The sequence below is a fragment of the Colossoma macropomum genome, unplaced genomic scaffold, assembly GCF_904425465.1.
Source record: "Colossoma macropomum unplaced genomic scaffold, Colossoma_macropomum, whole genome shotgun sequence".
Classification (NCBI taxonomy): Eukaryota; Metazoa; Chordata; class Actinopteri; order Characiformes; family Serrasalmidae; genus Colossoma; species Colossoma macropomum.
The window spans coordinates 20,949,660-20,967,599 of record NW_023494807.1 but is presented as its reverse complement, the minus strand read 5'-3'; the positions used below and the strand labels follow the sequence as shown (position 1 = coordinate 20,967,599).

Sequence of the window (17,940 nt, the reverse complement as noted above, 5' to 3'; positions counted from 1 at the left end):
GATGTGGGTACCAACTGATGTGTATAATCGGGTAATTCTAGACTGACTAACTTCTCATTGCATGAAACAAACATGGATGATTCTGTATGGAAAAGATTTTTATTAGTAAACAAAGATGTATTTTCATTAAAGTAATAGTTTCACAAAAGATCAAACAATTTTTTTCCTTATCCCAATTTCTGTTCAGCCAAGACATGTTTGGTGTCTGAAGTTTGGTGTCTGATGTGCTTCTATAATTTTGCACAGGAGCTTTGAGGCTAATGTAGCTAAAAAGTAATGAAGGCTTATACGTCACTAATTTGCACTGTACAAACAGCATTCCTAAATCATCACACATTTACTGGACAAAACTATGTAACAGCAGTAGCAGCCACCCTGAAGCTTTAATTTTGGGTGTACATTTGTCCATTTTTATAGATGGTATGTCATACAGTGTCAGAAGCCATGTAAGCAAGTCTAATTGAGATTATTTCACTATTCAGTGTGGCCTGAGTATATAGTCTGAACAATGCTGTTTGATAGGGTATAACGTTCCATAACTTGTTAGCTATATTCGACTGAATCTCCACTGCAAACCTAAAGAAGCAAACACCAAAAACACCAAAGATGTCTTGGGTGATCAACTACATTTACCATTTGATTTTTTGCTGATCTACTGCTTTAATTACTCTTAGGGTTTCAAACTGTCCAGGACCACCAAACCAAACATTCACTGCATGGTTTAGTGCTTTGCTGGTCTGTCACCACTGATATAGAAGTGCTTTTTATTTAGTTGATGAGCTGACTACAGCATACAAAGAACTGCTTAGTACATCAATGTAGGGCTGACATTATTATTTATATCAGTAAATGTAATTTACTAGTAAATATAGTGTGATTTTTTTCAATAAAGAAAAGCACACTTAACAGAGCAACAAGTCAACAACAAGACAGTTTCTTACTGTTAAATGGGCCCTCATTTTTTTCAGTCAAGTAATTGTGACAGTCCTATATGAATCACATTTGTTAAAACTAAGTGTCTCTTAAGCCATGCCTACAATAAACGATTTAAAGCCCAATTTTAACCAGGATTTGCACCTTCTGACAAATGTTCACAATTGGAAACAAATCTCAGTTAGAAGTGACTGACAGTATGGATGATCTGGTAACGACTCAATCTTTAGACTTCTGATCTAGCTCCAGAGTAATCAGAGACCGTCCGATATTTTCAAACATTTGATTTTTACGACTCGAAACATTTACAAGTCCTGTAGTGTGAGATAGCCAGTGACGTAGGTGAATTCATGCAGCAAACCACAGAGACAGAGGAGCTGCTTGCAGAACACACACAAATAAGAGCTACTATAATGTTTTCAATGTATGGACCCAGATGTCAGGTCTCTCTCTTTACGGTTTAAAGTCAGCTGCCAGTTTGTAGGAAATATTTCTCCAGCTCTCACTGTGGTATCTGCCTTTCTCAACCACATATTCATCCCAGTTTGTGCTTTTGCTTTTGCTTCTTGTGTGTGCATAAAAGCACAAACAGGTCTGGTTCCAGCTTTGTTTGTGTCACGTAATAACGTTGTGGGTTTGGGGTTTTGAGACTCTTTTGTAGCTAAACTGCTTTATGTGTGCGATACCCTCATCTTGCCAACAAAACAACAAACCATCAGGAAATTCTGCTAAAGACTGATGTTAAGTGGGTGATGCTGTCTATTTTCGAAATTTGTTAAGAATCTAACAGTTGTGAAGTCTACTCTCAGCTTTATAGCAGGACCCACCTGACTGCAAAGATCCTGCTGAGGTCATCCATCACGTTATTGAGCTTGACCTGCAGCTCCTTCAGGAAGTCACTGGCCTCCACGTTCAGCTGTGAAAAAGGCACACACAGATGGCATCACGGCCACTGCCAAAATGGCATTGAAATGCAAAGCACATCACTCTCAGGAAGCAACAGCACATTAGCAACGGTAAAGCTCTTCAGCATGTCAGCCACAGATTCCCGTCAGTGTACTAAATATTCAGGCTTTGCTGACTTTCCAGGAATTCGAACGAGAAATGTCCAGTTAGCCAAGAGAGGTTAAAACAGATGAAGTACCATGCATTTGTTTGCTCTCCACTGAATGAATAATTGCCCAGTATACATTCACGATATCAATAAGTTACAGGTTATTCTGAGAGTGCTTTTGAATATTCATTATTTGTCTAAGTGCATGTGCATGTGTCATCCATCAAATGCAGTTCATTATTCAGTAAACATTTTAAGCATGCAGAGAACAGATTCTCAGGAGAAGATTATGATATCAGTCATAAACGGTGTAATACACTGTAAATGTTTTGATATGCTGTGAAATTAATGTACTGTCCCATGGAGGGGCCTGATAGGCATTAAATGGTGTGTCATGCAGTAATTACTATGCGGCAAGTGTCAGTGGGTAACAGGTGGACCAGAGGCTTCGCTGCGGAGGAGGGAATGACTAAGAGGTTTTGGAAGAGGCAGACTGAGTGGGAGTTTTACTGTAGGGTGACTCAGGAAAGAGGGCAGGATGGATAGATGAGAGAGAGAGACTGGTAAATGACAGAAAGATTTAAGTGCTCAACAGGGAGCTGGAGTGATGGCGTATTATGGAGGGGAGTGAAAGATAAATCAACACCTAGCACAGGAGTGCACCAGTGGAGCTGAGATGTGAACCTTCTATAGAAACAGCTTCTCTTGCAAAAAAAGAAATGAGGATTACTAAGAAAACATTTAAACATTCCTGATTTTTTCAAACTAAACTGTATCTGCTGCATCTGTAGGGTACAATAAACTACCATGAGCAATAGGTTCAACATGTTTTCCTGGCCTTAGAACAGAACAGAAAAGCTATACACTTAAAACATATTTGTAATAGAAGTTTTGGGGCAGTTGCCGAATTCTATCTCTAAACAATTATGCGACTTCAATCCAAATTCTTCAGTCAAAGAAATATGTAAATTAAGCTGTAAATCAGTTTAAATTGTTATTTCAGAGATGGGACTCGTATTCCAGAAGGAAAAAATTTGTGAGAATTTGTTACCAACGTAATGCCATGGGCAGAATTTTATATAAAAAAAACATCATTTTGGCTTAATCTATGTCTGTGTTTATTATATTTCCATCGTTTTTTTTTTCATTCAAACTTCACTGGATGTTTAATTTAACACGCCATTTTAACATCATGCAAATATTTTTAATATTTTACACTATGTTCCCTGGGACTTCAAAACTTTACACTAGAGCAACCATAAGCACACACTTAAAAAGATGGTTCTTCAAGGGTTCTTGAACCTTTTTAAAGATGGTTCTACATAACACCCAAAAGGGTTCTTTTATTGTTATGATGCCAAGCTTGTAACAATGGAAGAAACCATTTGGGTGCTATCTAGAAAGCTTTTCAAAAAGTTTCTATATAGAACCGTCTATAGCACATTCATGCACATTTTCCATCAATCTGAAGAAAATCTTCATGATGCACAGGGTTCTTTGAGTGTTCATGGTTCTATACAGAACCATTTTCTTTACTAAAGAACCCTTGAAGAACCATCCTTTTTAAAAGTATAGTATTCACTCACCCCTTAATTGATTCAGGATCTACCATGGGTGAAAAATAAATAACCATAACTATTTTCAACGAAATAATTAATTTTAGTTGATATATGTCTGTAAAATGGAGGTAAAAAAAATGCCACTGTATAAGCAGAATTTACAACCGTTAGAAGCTGTCGCTGTGGTTGGACACCCTGTTAGGAGATCCAGTGCACACTGGTCATTTGTCACATTAGCCAATCAGCAGTGCAGGAAAATGCTGGTTCAGGACGCCGGAGAAAACGCCCTTGGCCAATCGAGTGGCCGTTGCTAGGTAAGGTTAACATTTTCTCCAGTGAAAAGTGAATGTTGATGAGGACTGGGAATCTCAGTTTAGTGCTACATGAGGATTCGAGATTTCACATGTGGGTTACATAAGAATTGTTCTACATGAGAACTACATGAGGTTTTGGAACACTGTACATGCACTCACATCTTTGCCTCCCATGGCCTCAAACATCTTCTCCAACTGCACCCTCAGCTGCTGGATGTTATTAATGATGATGCAAGGCTGATTAAGAGAAAACAGAGGATGTTAATGATTAAACTCACTTATTAAAACATAATTAAAACATACACACAAGCACACTCCAATCCTGAGACACACCGAGGAACACAAAATCACTATTCACCTCAAGCAGTAAATTCATGCTGTGTCCTGCTGAAATTTCTCAGAGTACTTAAACACACACTGATAAGACCATATTCCCAGCAGCCTATGCACCACAGTGGGCTGGAAATCAATTAGAGTTTCACTTAGCTGTGTGAGCTGAACACGATATGTGTGTGTGTGTGTGTGTGTGTGTGTGTGTGTGTGTCTGTCTACTGGGGCCAATTCCTCTCAGACTGTGCAAACTGCATTCAGCTAATTACTCCATCCCCATTCAATTAAACACACAGATACCTTTTCCAGACTAATCAAAGTAACATCCTAAAAACCTCTTTCACCACTACACTGAGCATATACACACATAACTGCACTTTTTTCATGTTTCACTGCTTTCCTGTCTTCAAAGTAGAGTAAGAAGAGAAGAACAGAGAAAAAAGTATGACAAAGCACACACATATACACACACACACACACATACACACACACTCACACACATACACACACACACACACATACACACACACACACACATACACACACACTCACGCATGCAAACACACAAAACCCACATACCACTTTCTCCTTATTACAGTGGCTGGGGAAGTCCTTGGCAATGATATCAGCATAAGACAGAAGTACAGTTCCAATAGTCTGAAAGGGGAGAGAGAACGAGAGTAAGAGATATGTTAAAGGAGAATTCGACTGGTTTCTCAAAATCCCTGTATAATTTAATGATTGAGATGTAAACAAATTCATTCCAATTGGTTTTGTTTCGAAATTCTGAATTGTAGGGAAATTCAGATTTCTTTAAAGTGATGATGATAGGAATCAGGGCTTGTGATGTCCACAACTCAAAAAATAGCCATTTTATTTACTATCCAAGGTGACCAGTGAACCTGCACGTGTCATCTGTTACAGTTTTAATATGTAATGCTGACATTGGTAAAATATTGGTAAAACTGAAAAAAACATTTTATTGGGTGCTATTTTGCCTAACAACTAATGAATGAATGCATTTATAAATGTAGGTTTTAAAGTTATTTTCTCAAAATTAACATAAAACAATGTTTCAGGCTTCAGGCAACATATAACTTTTGTGAGTTAGCTTTTAGAGCCATTAAACCCATCAGACATAAGGTTCCTATCACCACCACTGTGAACAATTCCACAACTCCAAAACAGAGCATTTTCCGTCAAACCACTCTGAATGACTGTTTACATCTTAACAATTGAATTATTGAGAAATTTTGAAAAATCGGTGGAATTCTCCTTTTAAGTGTAAAATTCAGTAAAATTCAGTGCAATTCATCAACTAATTAAAATGTAGGTAACTTTGGTTTCCTTAGGCAAGCAGTGAAGTAGAAAGAAGGTCTGAAATTTTGAACCAGACCTGAATATAGACTGATAATATTGTGCCCCAGTCTAACTACAGAAACACCGCCTAATTTTGTACCCAAACTCAACTGTAGCCTTACAGTATTCTGTCCTAAACTGAGTGTAGCCCAACAAAATTCTTTTAGAGTATGATTTGAGGCCAGCGAAAATCTACTACTATTCTAAGTTCACTCAAAACTACTGACCATGATGTTTAACAGCATGATATGCATGTGGAAACAGAAATTAGGTTAAAATGCTGGAGTGGTACTTTCCTTTCTGTTTACACCCAACTATATCCTGGACAAATTCTGTCTGAATAGGATTGTAGACCGACAAAATTCTGTCCAAATATGACTGTAAGCCAGTACAATTCTGTTCCAAATTGCCCGCAGCCTGATAAAATTTGGTCTAAACCTGACTGTAGCCCAATAAAATTCTGTCCAAATATGACTGTAGGCCAACACAATTTGCCTGACCCACATGTAGCCTGATAAAACTTGGTGTGAACCCGACTGTAGCCCAACAAAATTGTGCCTGACCCCGACTGTAGACAGACAAATTTCCTGTCCTGACGTAACTGTAGTCTAACAAATTCAGTCTAAACCTGGCTATGTCCTGACAAAATTCTGTGTACCTGCTATTTACACTTTCACACATGCTAGCCTCATGAGTGACTCTAATGTGTCAGATTAAAAATTGTATAAAATAAATATAGAGAGGAAGAACAAAGCAGGGAGAAAAAAGAAAACAGCAGGTGGGGACCAATCAGGTTAAAACTAAATTTATGCTGTGGCTCACTGCTGTATAAGGAAGCATAAGGCAGCACCTTTGCAAATCTCTTCATGTAATTGCCGACAATTTGAGGGTCAGGGCACTCCAACTTCCGAATAATTTCAAAGCTCTGATTGAGCTGAGAGAAAACATCCACCACAGAGCAGGAAAACAGGGCATGCTCTGACGTCTGCTGGAACTGTAGAGAGAGAGAGAGAGAGAGAGAGAGTGAGAGAGAGAGAGAGAGAGAGAGAGAGAGAGAGAGAGAGAGAGAAGGAGCATGTTTATATGCGAAGAAACATTGAGTAGAATGATCTAGAGCAGGACACTTTAAAGGAATCATAAAACTGCTTGGATCAATATCAAAGTAATGAAAATCACATCATACATAAATATAAACAATAAACAGTTAAATAAACAGAGGTGTGATATTTACCCCATCCTTTGCATCCCTCACCAGGGCACCATGCAGGAAGTCCTTAGATACTTCTTCATTTTCATCCAACCAGAGAATCACAAAAGGCTCAAACCACCTATTAGGGACGGTGAAGTGTCAATAAGTGATATTATTATTATTGTAACTACTGCAACCATGGTCAAGTACTAGGTCATGTCAAATACTAGCCTGTAAAAATGCTTCAAACATGATCACCATTCTCACTCTCAGTGTTATGTGTATGTACACAGAATGTATGGTAAAATATATGAAGCAATAATGGCTACTGTCAACAATCTAAATCATCATAAATAAGCTTTTTAAGATATTAAATATGTATAACGGTAACTTTATTTAAATAGTCCACTTCAGATGCTTTGTAGATACGTAATTTACTTTCAAGTTACATTCAACTAAATATCTACTAAATTGACCATACTTTTGCATGTTAAATTGGACATTGCAAGTTATTTCCATATTGAACAGCCCTATTTAATAACTGTGTTCATAGAAGTACATGGGACTATGATTTGTAGTACTTTCTGTAGATATTATATTCTAGTTGGGCTAGTGTATCTAGTGTATGCGAATATGTGAGGAGTTTTGTGTTGATGTCTTGGCACTGTTTTTATGTGCAAATATGTGTAGTGTTTGTAAGTATGTGTCTAATTTACTAAATGTGAGTGTCACTAACTAATGAAAAAACTATCTAACCATCCATCCATCCATCCATCCATCCAACCTACTAAAAACTAACAATCAAACTAACAAACAAACAAACTAACATACATACATCCATCAACAAGATTCACTGTACTTCCTCCTGTAGGGTTCTCTATTCTAACAAGGTTCTCTATTCTAGTACTTCAGGAGGCTGTAGAGTATTTCAGGAGGATTTGACAGTACTTACGCAGGGTACTCTGGCACACGGTCTTTGAAGCAGGGCAGCTCCTTGCAGTACTCATTATATAGCCACTTGACTTTGAAGTGAAGGTTCATGTAATCTGCACTCTTGCACAGCCGGTGCTTCTCGTGCTCTAAAAGATACCATAGACAAAATCAGTCTATCAGGACAGATCTCACTTAATGCTCAGGAAAAGCATAGCGATAAAGAGAGCACAGATGGAAAGGAATCAGCTCAGGCAGCAGCACACTCTGAAATGCATCTCTACCAGCAGGAGTGAAAGGCTTATAACTGATTTGGCCATAAAGTATGTTCTATGCCTTATATATTTCACAACTCATTAGTCTGTTAAAATAAGAGAGGGAATATTCTACTGTAAGATTTAGAATGTCACCTTATAAAAAAGAGAAAAATAATGTTTACTGGCCATTTTATCAGGTACACCTACTATACAGGTGCACTTTGTAAGTATAGAATTACTGAGTCTAGCCCATCTGTTACTGCACAGTTTGTGAACCACTCATTATTTGGTACATCAATGGAAACGGGACCACAACTGGACTACCACTGACCAGATATTATTTGGGTGTTGGACAGCAGTGATATCAACAAGTTGGTATGTTGGAATGGCACAAGTGTATCAGGCACAGCAGCATTGCTGGGCTTTTGACACATTATGTACTACCGGCTACTTTTTTAGAAACAACAACCTTGTTGATTCTCTTTGTTGATGTACAGTTAGAGGCTATAGTTCATTATTTTCCACGCATAATCTGCGTCAGTCATCCTCATCCTCAGTGCATACTGTAGATGTAAATAAAGTCTATAGCAGTGACTACAGCGGTCCTCACCTTCCATGGCATACTTCATGTCCTGAGCGAACATGTTCCACATTACCTCAGCACTAATCTTCCCCACATTCAGCTCCTGAGGGAACCTGTACACAAAGGAGTTATGGGTAGTGTAGTCTGTTTTCTCAAAAACAAAACAACAAATACAAATAGCTGCTGCATGTGCCCTATCAAGTCCAATATTAAGGATTTAGTGATCAACACAAAAAAATTTAAATCAATTACAACACATATTTTACACAAACTGCTGATTATACACAAACACTTACTGGTTGAGACAAGGCGTGTAGGAGTTTTTGTCCTCTTCTATAATGGAAACAATAAGGGTAATGAGTTTGGACCAGAAGTCTAGGTTTTTGATGCTGGGGCCCTGCTCCTCTGGAGGGACACTCTTAGACTGGAAACACACACACACACACACACACACAGTGTGAACATCTGTTACAGCTCAGGTAATACATTTTCTAAAAACTCCAGAGACATCTTTCATCTTGCTATTAAGTTTTAGCATTTTGCCTTCTTAGGTAGAAGGAGCTGAGGAAGAGAAGAGAAGAAAAACGAAAATGAGAAGAGAAAAAGAAAATGAGAAGAGAAAATGAGAAAATGAGAAGAGAAAATGAGAAAATGAGAAGACAAGAGAAAAAGAGAAAATGAGAAGAGATCAAAAGAAGAGGAGCAGAGAAGAGAAAGCAAGACAAGAGAAGAGAAGAGAAGAGAAGAGAAGAGAAGAGAAGAGAAGAAAAAGGGAAGAAAAAAGAAAATGAGGAAAGAAGAGAAAAAGAAAATGAGAAGAGAAGAGAAAAAAATGAGAAAACAAGAGAAAAAGAGAAAATGAGAAGAGATCAAAAGAAGAGGAGCAAAGAAGAGAAAGAGAAGAGAAAAAGAGAAAATGAGAAGAGAAAAAGAGAAAATGAAAAGAAAAGAGAAGATATGAAATGAAAGAGGAGCAGAGACGAGAAAGCAAGAGAAGAGAAGAGAAGAGAAAGAAAATGAGAAGAGAAAAAGAGAAAATGAAAAGAAAAGAGAAAAAGATAAGAGAAGAAATGGAAAGAGGAGTAGACAAGAGAAAGCAAGACGAGAGAAGAGAAGAGAAGAGAAAAGAAGAGAAAATGAGAAGAGAAGAGAAAATGAGAAGAGAAGAGAAGAGAAGAGAAGAGAAGAGAAGACTGACACATTGCAGCTGTTCTTAACTGCCATGCCACCTCCGCCATGATCAATATTTTATTTTCTTTAAAAAAAATGTCCATCAGTGCTCCCTGTTCTCTGCCTTCTGCTGCTGAATAAAAAAAGTCGCCTGCGGTGGAATCACCATGACAACTTGAGCATGAAACTGGTGAAAAACTGCTGTGTAACCTGGAGGGGAGGTGAACAGCTCGACTCATGAGACTCTAAAACTCTGCATCAAACACCTGCACACTCCTGAATCAGCATGAAAACCAATCAACTCTGGAGCAATTTAACAACATTTCTGCCACTCACACCTGCACAAACACGTGCCTGCATTAAACAACTCTCAGCTACTGCTGCTAAATATGCTCAGCAGGAGGAGAGGAAATCAGTCCCTGCATTAAATTACTCTGTTATTACTATACAATAACTCTCAACTATAACAGTTAAATAATTCTCTGCATCAAATAATTATTGACTATTACTATAAACAGCTCTGCATTAAATAAGTCAACAATTCAAATTTATTATATAAGCAACAAAGCAAGACAAGAGAACAACAGAGACTAAGCACTCCTGCTCAACTATTAATATCTCATAAGCTAATGACATGCCCCAGAAAGCTTTGAACACTAGCAAATAAAATGTAACACATAAATAAACATACATTCAGAAAATATTTAGACTAATGACTCAGAAAGTTTAGAAAATGTTTCCTTAATAGTACAAGGTACATACAAGGAACTCATACTTTCAGTTATTTTTGGCTCAAATGGGAATTTAACTGATTTTTTTCTAAAGTTCTGCCTAAATAAATGGTTGAAATGTAAAGAAAAAGTAATTGAGAGTGGTCTGATGTGAAATGCTCCATTTTAGAGAAACTTCAGAGTCAGGTTTGTTAAATAAATGGTCTCACTCAGCAACTCTGAGCAGTCATCCTTAATGGGTATTACACACACATACACACGTAAACATTGTCTCACACACTAACCGGGTCGGTCTGATATTCTCGGCTGTAGAGCTCATGGCAGTTGTTGAAGATGTACTCATACGTGGAGTTCAGACAGGCCTTCACACAATCTTTAACCACCTGACTCGCACGAGGAGGACTCTGCAGCTCCTGGACCTGCACACACAAACACACAGAGGTTAAGACATACATTAGCAGATGCTAAGTTAGGAATGTTCATTGCTTGCCTTATGAAGTTACCCAGAGAACAATTTTAGGGCTCAAATATCTGTACTTATGTGTGTGTTCACTATAATACAAACCTTCATCCTGAAGAAGGTGATGCTGGTGAGAAGATCCACAGTAGACTTCAGATCCTGCAGCCTCTCAGGACTACTGGCAGGGAAATTATTCTGCAATGCACACACACACACAAACAGAAGAAAGCATCCTTAGTATCAAATGAAGAGTAGCTATGGTATCCTAGATGGTTGCTAAGGTGTTAATAGCCTGTTGCAATGTTATCCCAGGTGGTTGCTAGGGTGTTGCTAGATGATTGCTATTTTATCCCAGGAAGGTGCTCAGGTCTTTGGAGGCGGTTGCCATGGTGTCTTATGTGGTTGCTAGCGTGTAGTTAAGCAGGTCATGTTATTCCAGGTGGTTGTAGAGTTTTGCTATGTGGCTGCTATGTTATTGAAGATGGATGCTAGGATGTTGTTAGGTGACTGCTATGGTATCTCTGGTGGTGTGTATTGAATCTGTACCCTGTACATGGAGAGGTCAATCCTTAGGGAGTTGTGCAGTTGATCCAGGAGCTTCACAAACCTCTCTTTCTGCAGGACACACCAACATACAATAAGAACAAGCTAACAAACACCCCCGATAATGAAACTGAACCTTTATGCACTGTATATAGTAGAATTTAAAGCATGAATTAATGTATAATATACCAAATAAAAAAGTGATTCCTATATGGTTTACCCAGATGTAAACACTTCAAAATTAAACTTGATTGTGTTCTGCAATTTAACACCATAGTCATTATAGTCATTTAAATCCAACATGCTGAAGTACAGAGTCACATTATTTGATGAGTTACATGAGTTATAAAGTTTACTTTGTTATAATGATATAAGAATAATGTACCCCAAAGTTGGATGCAGCGAAACGGTCAGAGGCGGACACGTTGTTGGACGACTGGGTGGTGTGAGCATAGTAAGCGTTGATGTTGGCCAGGAGGGTGCTCATGACGGCCGGAACGCCAGGACACATGTACTTCGATGACAAACATGCAAAGTGCCTGCAAACATGTACAGAGCACTCTGGCTGAGCTTTTTAATAAAAACGTCAGATGTGATCCAGCAGTACAGTTGAAGTCATAAGTTTACAAACATCTTAGCTACATTCATTCAAACATTTCACAATTTCTGACATTTAATCCCAGTACACATTCCTTCTATTAGATCAGTGAGGATCGCTACTATATTTTAAGAATGTGAAATGTCAAAGTAATACTAGAGACAATTTATTTCAGCTTTTATTTCTTTCACATTCCCAGTAGCTCAGACGTTTACATACACGTGGTAAGTATTTGGTAGAATTGCCTTTAAAATGTTTAACTTGGGTGATTTTGGCCCATTCCTCCTGATAGTCCTAGTTTAACTGAGTCAGGTTTGTAGGCCTCCTTGCTCGCACATGCTGTTTCAGTTCTGCAAATAAATTTTCTATGGGATTGAGGTCAGTGTTTTCTGATGGCAACTCCATTACTTTCACTTTGTTGTCCTTAAGCCATTTTGCCACAACTTTGGAAGTATGCTTTGGATCATTGTCCATTTAGAAGACCCATTTGCGCCCAAGCTTTAACTTCCTCGCTGATGTCTTGGGATGTTGCTTTCTGCACATAATTTTCCTTCTAATAATGCCATCTATTTTGTGAAGTGCACCAGTCCCTCCTGCCACAAAGCACCCCCACAACTTGATGCTGCCACCCTCAAGCTTCACAGGTGGGATGGTGCTCTTTGGCTTCCCCTTTTTCCACCATACATGAAGTCATTAGAGCCAAACAGTTCCAGTTTTGTTTCATGAGACCAGAGGACATTTCTCCAAATAGTAAGATGTTTGTCCCCATGTGCAGTTGCAAACTGTAACCTGTTTTGTTTTTTTTATGACCGTTTTGGAGCAGTTGCTTCTTTCTTGCTGAGGGCTTTCAGATCATGTCAGTATAAGGCACATTTTATTGTTGATATAGATACTTTTGTACCTCCAGCATCCTCAACAGGTTGTTTGTTGTTGTTCTTGGACTGATTTGTATTTTTCGCACTAAAGTACATTCATCTTCCTTCCTGAACCGTGTGATGACTGCGTGGTCTCATGGTGTTTAAACTTGAATATTATCATTTGAACAGATGAACGTGGTACCTTCTGGTGCTTGGAAATTGCTCCCAAGGATGTACCAGACTTGTGGAGGTCCACAATTCTTTTTCTAATATCTTGGCTGATTTCTTTTGATCTTCCAATGATGTCAAGCAAAGAGGCAAGTAGGCCTTGAAGGTAGGCCTTAAAATACTGCCACAGATACACCTCCAATTAACTCAAAAGATGTCAATTAGCACAGTCAACCTGGTGTATGTAAACTTCTGACCCACTAAAATTTCACATTTCACACTGAATTATAAGTGAAATGATCTGTTTGTAAACATTTGTTGGAAAAATTACTTGTGTATAAAGTAGACACCCTAAACAACTTGCTAAAACCATAGTTTGTTGACATGGAATCTGTGAAGGGATTAAATATGAGTTTTAATGACTTAAGTGTATGTAAACTTATGACTTCAACTGTACTTCCTGTACTGGCAACAAAAAAGGCACTAGATAAATTAAACATATTATTATTATTATTATTATTATTATTATTATTATTATTTAAAAGATTCTAAAACCTTAGTATAGTTTCAGAAATATTTATTTTAAAAAACTTCTGGTGCAACTTGCAAGACAAAATAAGGCCTGATAAATGTATCCATGCATGAAGCTATCCTCTCTGTTCACTGCAATGTTTTATGGGAAACAACTACCTTATTACTACCCCATTAGAGTTGTTCAAACAATTTTTTTTTCATAAACCACTGTATACTGAAAAGTAAGGAAAGAAGGAAGAAGGAAACAAAAGAGATATCTGTAGTTTGATTACATGATCAGGAAAACATTGTTCCCGCCCCCCCCCCACTCATTAATTTGTTTCATTCTTTTTACATCTCCCTCAATTGCTTACGTCATGGCCTGGTAGATGGACTCCACTCCGTATCTCATGGCAAACTCATCCACAATCTCCTGTGCCGTCTCCTCGAAGTAAACCTTCCAGGCATCGTCTCCTTTAGCATCTGGAATCTTCACCACACCGCCATTCTGCTCTTCAGTGGTGTAGTGGAACAGGTGCTGGAGACACCAACACTGCCAATAAGACCCTCAAGAAACCCGCCATCAACACTAGGACAGATTTAAAGTGATACTTTGGAGAAAAATCTAATTCTCCCTTACCCCAAATAGTCAACCATTCAAGACATGTTTGCACCTTTAGCTTTCCACTGAAGTGACGATGTAGCTAACAAGTAATGGAAGCTTACACCCCACAAATCAGCACTGTGCAAATTGTATGCCCAAATTATCACAAACTTGCCTCAAACCACGCTGCTGTTAAGAAATCTCAAACAGATTTGGACCAGATTTATAAAACTTGGCGGTTGCAGTTAAAAGTGCGGCAAAGTAAATAAGTCCTATTTATAAAGTCACTATGGTGGTGATTAGCGCACTGGTGTCTTTTTAATGCTACAGTATTTTACCTGTGTCAAAATCCACATGAAAGTTAGGTCATATATATTAAAGACCCACACCAAGTGAATCTCTGACTGACTGCCAAAATGGATAATATGAAAGAAACAAAAACAAACAAAGAAAACCAGAATTCTTAGACACAAAGCTACAGATTTTGAGGGGCGAAGTGCTGGCAAAGTGTTTTTTCACCATCAAAAATTAGATTGATTTTCTGAAACTCTAATTTGTTTAAGTTGTTGTCTAAGTTTTAACCTTTATTTCTTATTTTTCTTGTTCTAAGGAATTAAGTTTATACATGTGAAAATTAAATTCCACTAATATAAATGGAATTTAGTTTTTACATTGAAGAAGTGAATTTTTACTAGCATATATGTCATTTTCACATATGTAAATTGAATTTCATTGTAAAATCTTGCAGGTAATTCATTTTGAATATGTAATTGGAATCTCAACATGTCAAATGATTTTTAACGTATTTGGATTACAACCTAAAACTACTTTCCACACACAAGAGGGGAATTTGCGAAACACTGAGTTGCCATTTAAACCTGCCAATTTGAGATTCTCCTCTGTACTCCTACAACAGCAGTTAGAAGGTTTGCTATGCTGCTCCATCCAAACAGATCAAAGCATATCTTTTAAACATGTTGCTTAATCAGCTGACTGTGTGTATGTGTGATTTGATGACTACTTGCGCGCGTGACCAAACGTGGAAATACTGTAGAAAATATCATTTAAACCACAACGGCTTCTTACCAGGGAAAATTACCACCAGTGGTTCTAATGTTATTTTTTGTGCTTCTATTACTTAATAATGAATTTAGCTGTTTTGACTACATTTTGGGATAAGGGGAAAATTGTGTTCAATATTTTTGAATGGAAATCAGACTCTGATAGTGCTAAACCAGTCTTTGTAAATAGTGCAATGTTAGCAGAACGCTTCGCTGGCTGACTCATAGAGTGTGACCTTTAGCTGACCTCATGCAGGCAGGTGTACTGGACGTGGTACGGAGCCACAGTCTCCTCTCCTTTGATCTCCACGCTGATACGCATCCGGATGGCTCCAGATACAGCCGACTTATCAGTGCGCTTGTCTTTGTGGAGAAAGGGAGAGAGAAAAGGAGAGAAAGAAAGACAGGTCATCACTTAATTCAACCTCTTTCTATTCTTAGATCCCCCTTTCTAGTCTTCATCTGCATAATTAAACTCACACACACATACATTCATACACGCATGCACTGCTCACCAAGGTTGTACCACACATCCATCTCTCCGCTGAGAGTTCGGACCTCGATGATTGTCTGGCCGAGGAAGTCATCAGACTCTCGTTTGAACCTCTGCTTCACGCGGGACTTAATGTCATCATCCTCATCCCACACTCTGACCTTTATACGATCTGATGAGTTATGGCACTCACTGACGGAATAGAGACAAGTTTAGCATCAGATTACACATCTATATGATTGATATCTATTTTATAACACTGTTCATTGCGCTAAACTAAGCACTTTAAAGGTATCAATAAAAACTTTAACCCATAGAAGTCTCAGGTACCTCCAGCATCAGCAAAGTAATTCATAATTTTATATTATTGAATTATTTCTCACTCATCGCTCGTGTATACAAGTGGAAAAATCCTGTCGGATGTGCAGATTCTAACTTTTCAGTTGATATCACAGTTGTATTAAAGACAGGCTATTTTATTCTGACTTGAATTTGACAAAAAAAAATTGCCATTGTTTATCAAACCAACAGTTTCAACACTCAAATCTGCTGATTACTATTTTTATTAAGTGTCATGAAATTGTGGGTAGTGTTTCTTCAGAATATCTTGTCTTCTGTTTGGGCCTTCGGGCTTCTGAATGGCTGGTTTATGATTCCGCTGAGATAGTCGCCCTTTTCCTCTTTTACCTTTGACTTTTTCAAGCATAATGGTCTTATCCAATGATTTGGTTCTTATCAGAACCAAAAATAAGATGGGCTTTGAGTGAGAGGTGTGGCTTGATTTGGTTGGGGGATTCATTCATTTGCTTTCTCTGCTGTCCAAGGTACTCTTAAAAGTCTTTGCCAACACCAAAAAACAACGGTCTTGCTTCTTTATTATCTAGCCTTCACATCCATAAAGAACCACAGAGAAGACCACAGTTCTGATCTTTGTTTGTAGAGATCTTTTCAAGCTCCTTCATCCCTGTTCACAGTTTGGCCGAGCGCCAAACTGTGTCATATTTCTTGAGTGTAGGATCCTCTGAGTAGGCAAAAGCTGTTCATTTCCAAAACCATTTCCACGTGTTCTCCATTAATGTAAATCAATCATAAATGTCATCACGTAACTAATGATGTAATTTTCAGTGTAATTACCTGTAATTAGTATAGCAACATAATAAGAACTCTAGACCTGTTAAAGACTGTTTCTAATTATCTTTGTGCACTGATAACGATACATGGACAGCAGTCATTGCTGCTGTAGACTGACAGCTGGACTCACTCTCTCACTTCATTGTCACTGTCATTGTCTAGTCTCTACTGTCCTGTGATATTGTTTAACAGTGGTCACCAATCCTCTTAGAGATCTACTTTCATGCAGAGTTTAATTTTATACCTAATAAGCTGCCACACCGCCATACTTAACATTAATGCAGCCAATCGGGGACTTGGGAAGAGGTTCATTAGCTGAAGCAGGTCTGGCAGATTGTGTTTGTAGCTAGACTCTGCAGTGGGGTAGATCTCTATGACTAGGGCTGGTGACCACTGTTGTATTGTATAGTTCACATTACAGTGTTTTGTATAACTTATTATCTGTATTGTCTGCTTGTACTGTTGTTGCTGAGTTAAATGCAGCACTGTGTCCTAGAGAAACTACTTTTTGCTCATTTTGTTCATAAAATATATATGGAATGACCATAAAACTGACTTTAAATACTGAACCTAAATGGCTATTCCTAATGACACAGGCAGTGCTAAGTGAGCTATGAGGCATACAAATGAAGGCAAGTGCTCACAAGTGGAAACTCTCATCCCAGATGGGGTTCAGGTTGCCGTAGATGGTCTTGGTCCTCTTCTTGGTCTTTCCCACCTGTACTGTCACATAGGGGTCACTGGAGCCAGTTTTATCCTTTGCCTGTAGCCCTTGGGCACAGACCACTGAGGGAGAGGCACACACACACACATATTCCTTTCAATCTTCAATTAATTCACTCTGGTCTATGAATTTACATGGCAAATACAAAAAATAAAATCACCTTCACTGGTTTCTACTCTTTATGCTGTATATTTAATACATAACTAGGAGTAATAAAAAGGGTCACATATAATCTGAAAAGTAATCAGACAACTGGCTGCTTAGTTGTGTCTTGATCTGTGGGTCATAGTGGATGACCAGAAAATTCAATCTTGCAGAAAAACTCATCAACAGATCAAGATTGTTTCACTGTGCCAAGTACTTGCCAAGACAGACTGCA

The 17,940-nt window shown here is 38.2% G+C and overlaps 1 protein-coding gene across 1 annotated transcript in view; it reads right to left on the bottom strand.

The window, feature by feature from the left end:
- Window positions 1-17,940, bottom strand: part of LOC118796753 (protein unc-13 homolog A) — a 75,064-nt gene that overhangs the window by 11,595 nt on the left and 45,529 nt on the right. The window contains exons 18-33 of the mRNA XM_036555854.1: window positions 17,482-17,623; window positions 15,729-15,898; window positions 15,461-15,576; window positions 13,923-14,086; window positions 11,798-11,951; window positions 11,416-11,484; window positions 10,975-11,064; window positions 10,694-10,828; window positions 8,805-8,932; window positions 8,536-8,621; window positions 7,691-7,817; window positions 6,781-6,877; window positions 6,400-6,543; window positions 4,770-4,847; window positions 4,020-4,097; window positions 1,761-1,849 (exon numbers count right to left, since the gene is read on the bottom strand). Coding sequence (XP_036411747.1) covers window positions 1,761-1,849; window positions 4,020-4,097; window positions 4,770-4,847; window positions 6,400-6,543; window positions 6,781-6,877; window positions 7,691-7,817; window positions 8,536-8,621; window positions 8,805-8,932; window positions 10,694-10,828; window positions 10,975-11,064; window positions 11,416-11,484; window positions 11,798-11,951; window positions 13,923-14,086; window positions 15,461-15,576; window positions 15,729-15,898; window positions 17,482-17,623 — 1,867 coding nt within the window. The remainder of the gene's footprint in view (window positions 1-1,760; window positions 1,850-4,019; window positions 4,098-4,769; window positions 4,848-6,399; window positions 6,544-6,780; window positions 6,878-7,690; window positions 7,818-8,535; window positions 8,622-8,804; window positions 8,933-10,693; window positions 10,829-10,974; window positions 11,065-11,415; window positions 11,485-11,797; window positions 11,952-13,922; window positions 14,087-15,460; window positions 15,577-15,728; window positions 15,899-17,481; window positions 17,624-17,940) is intronic.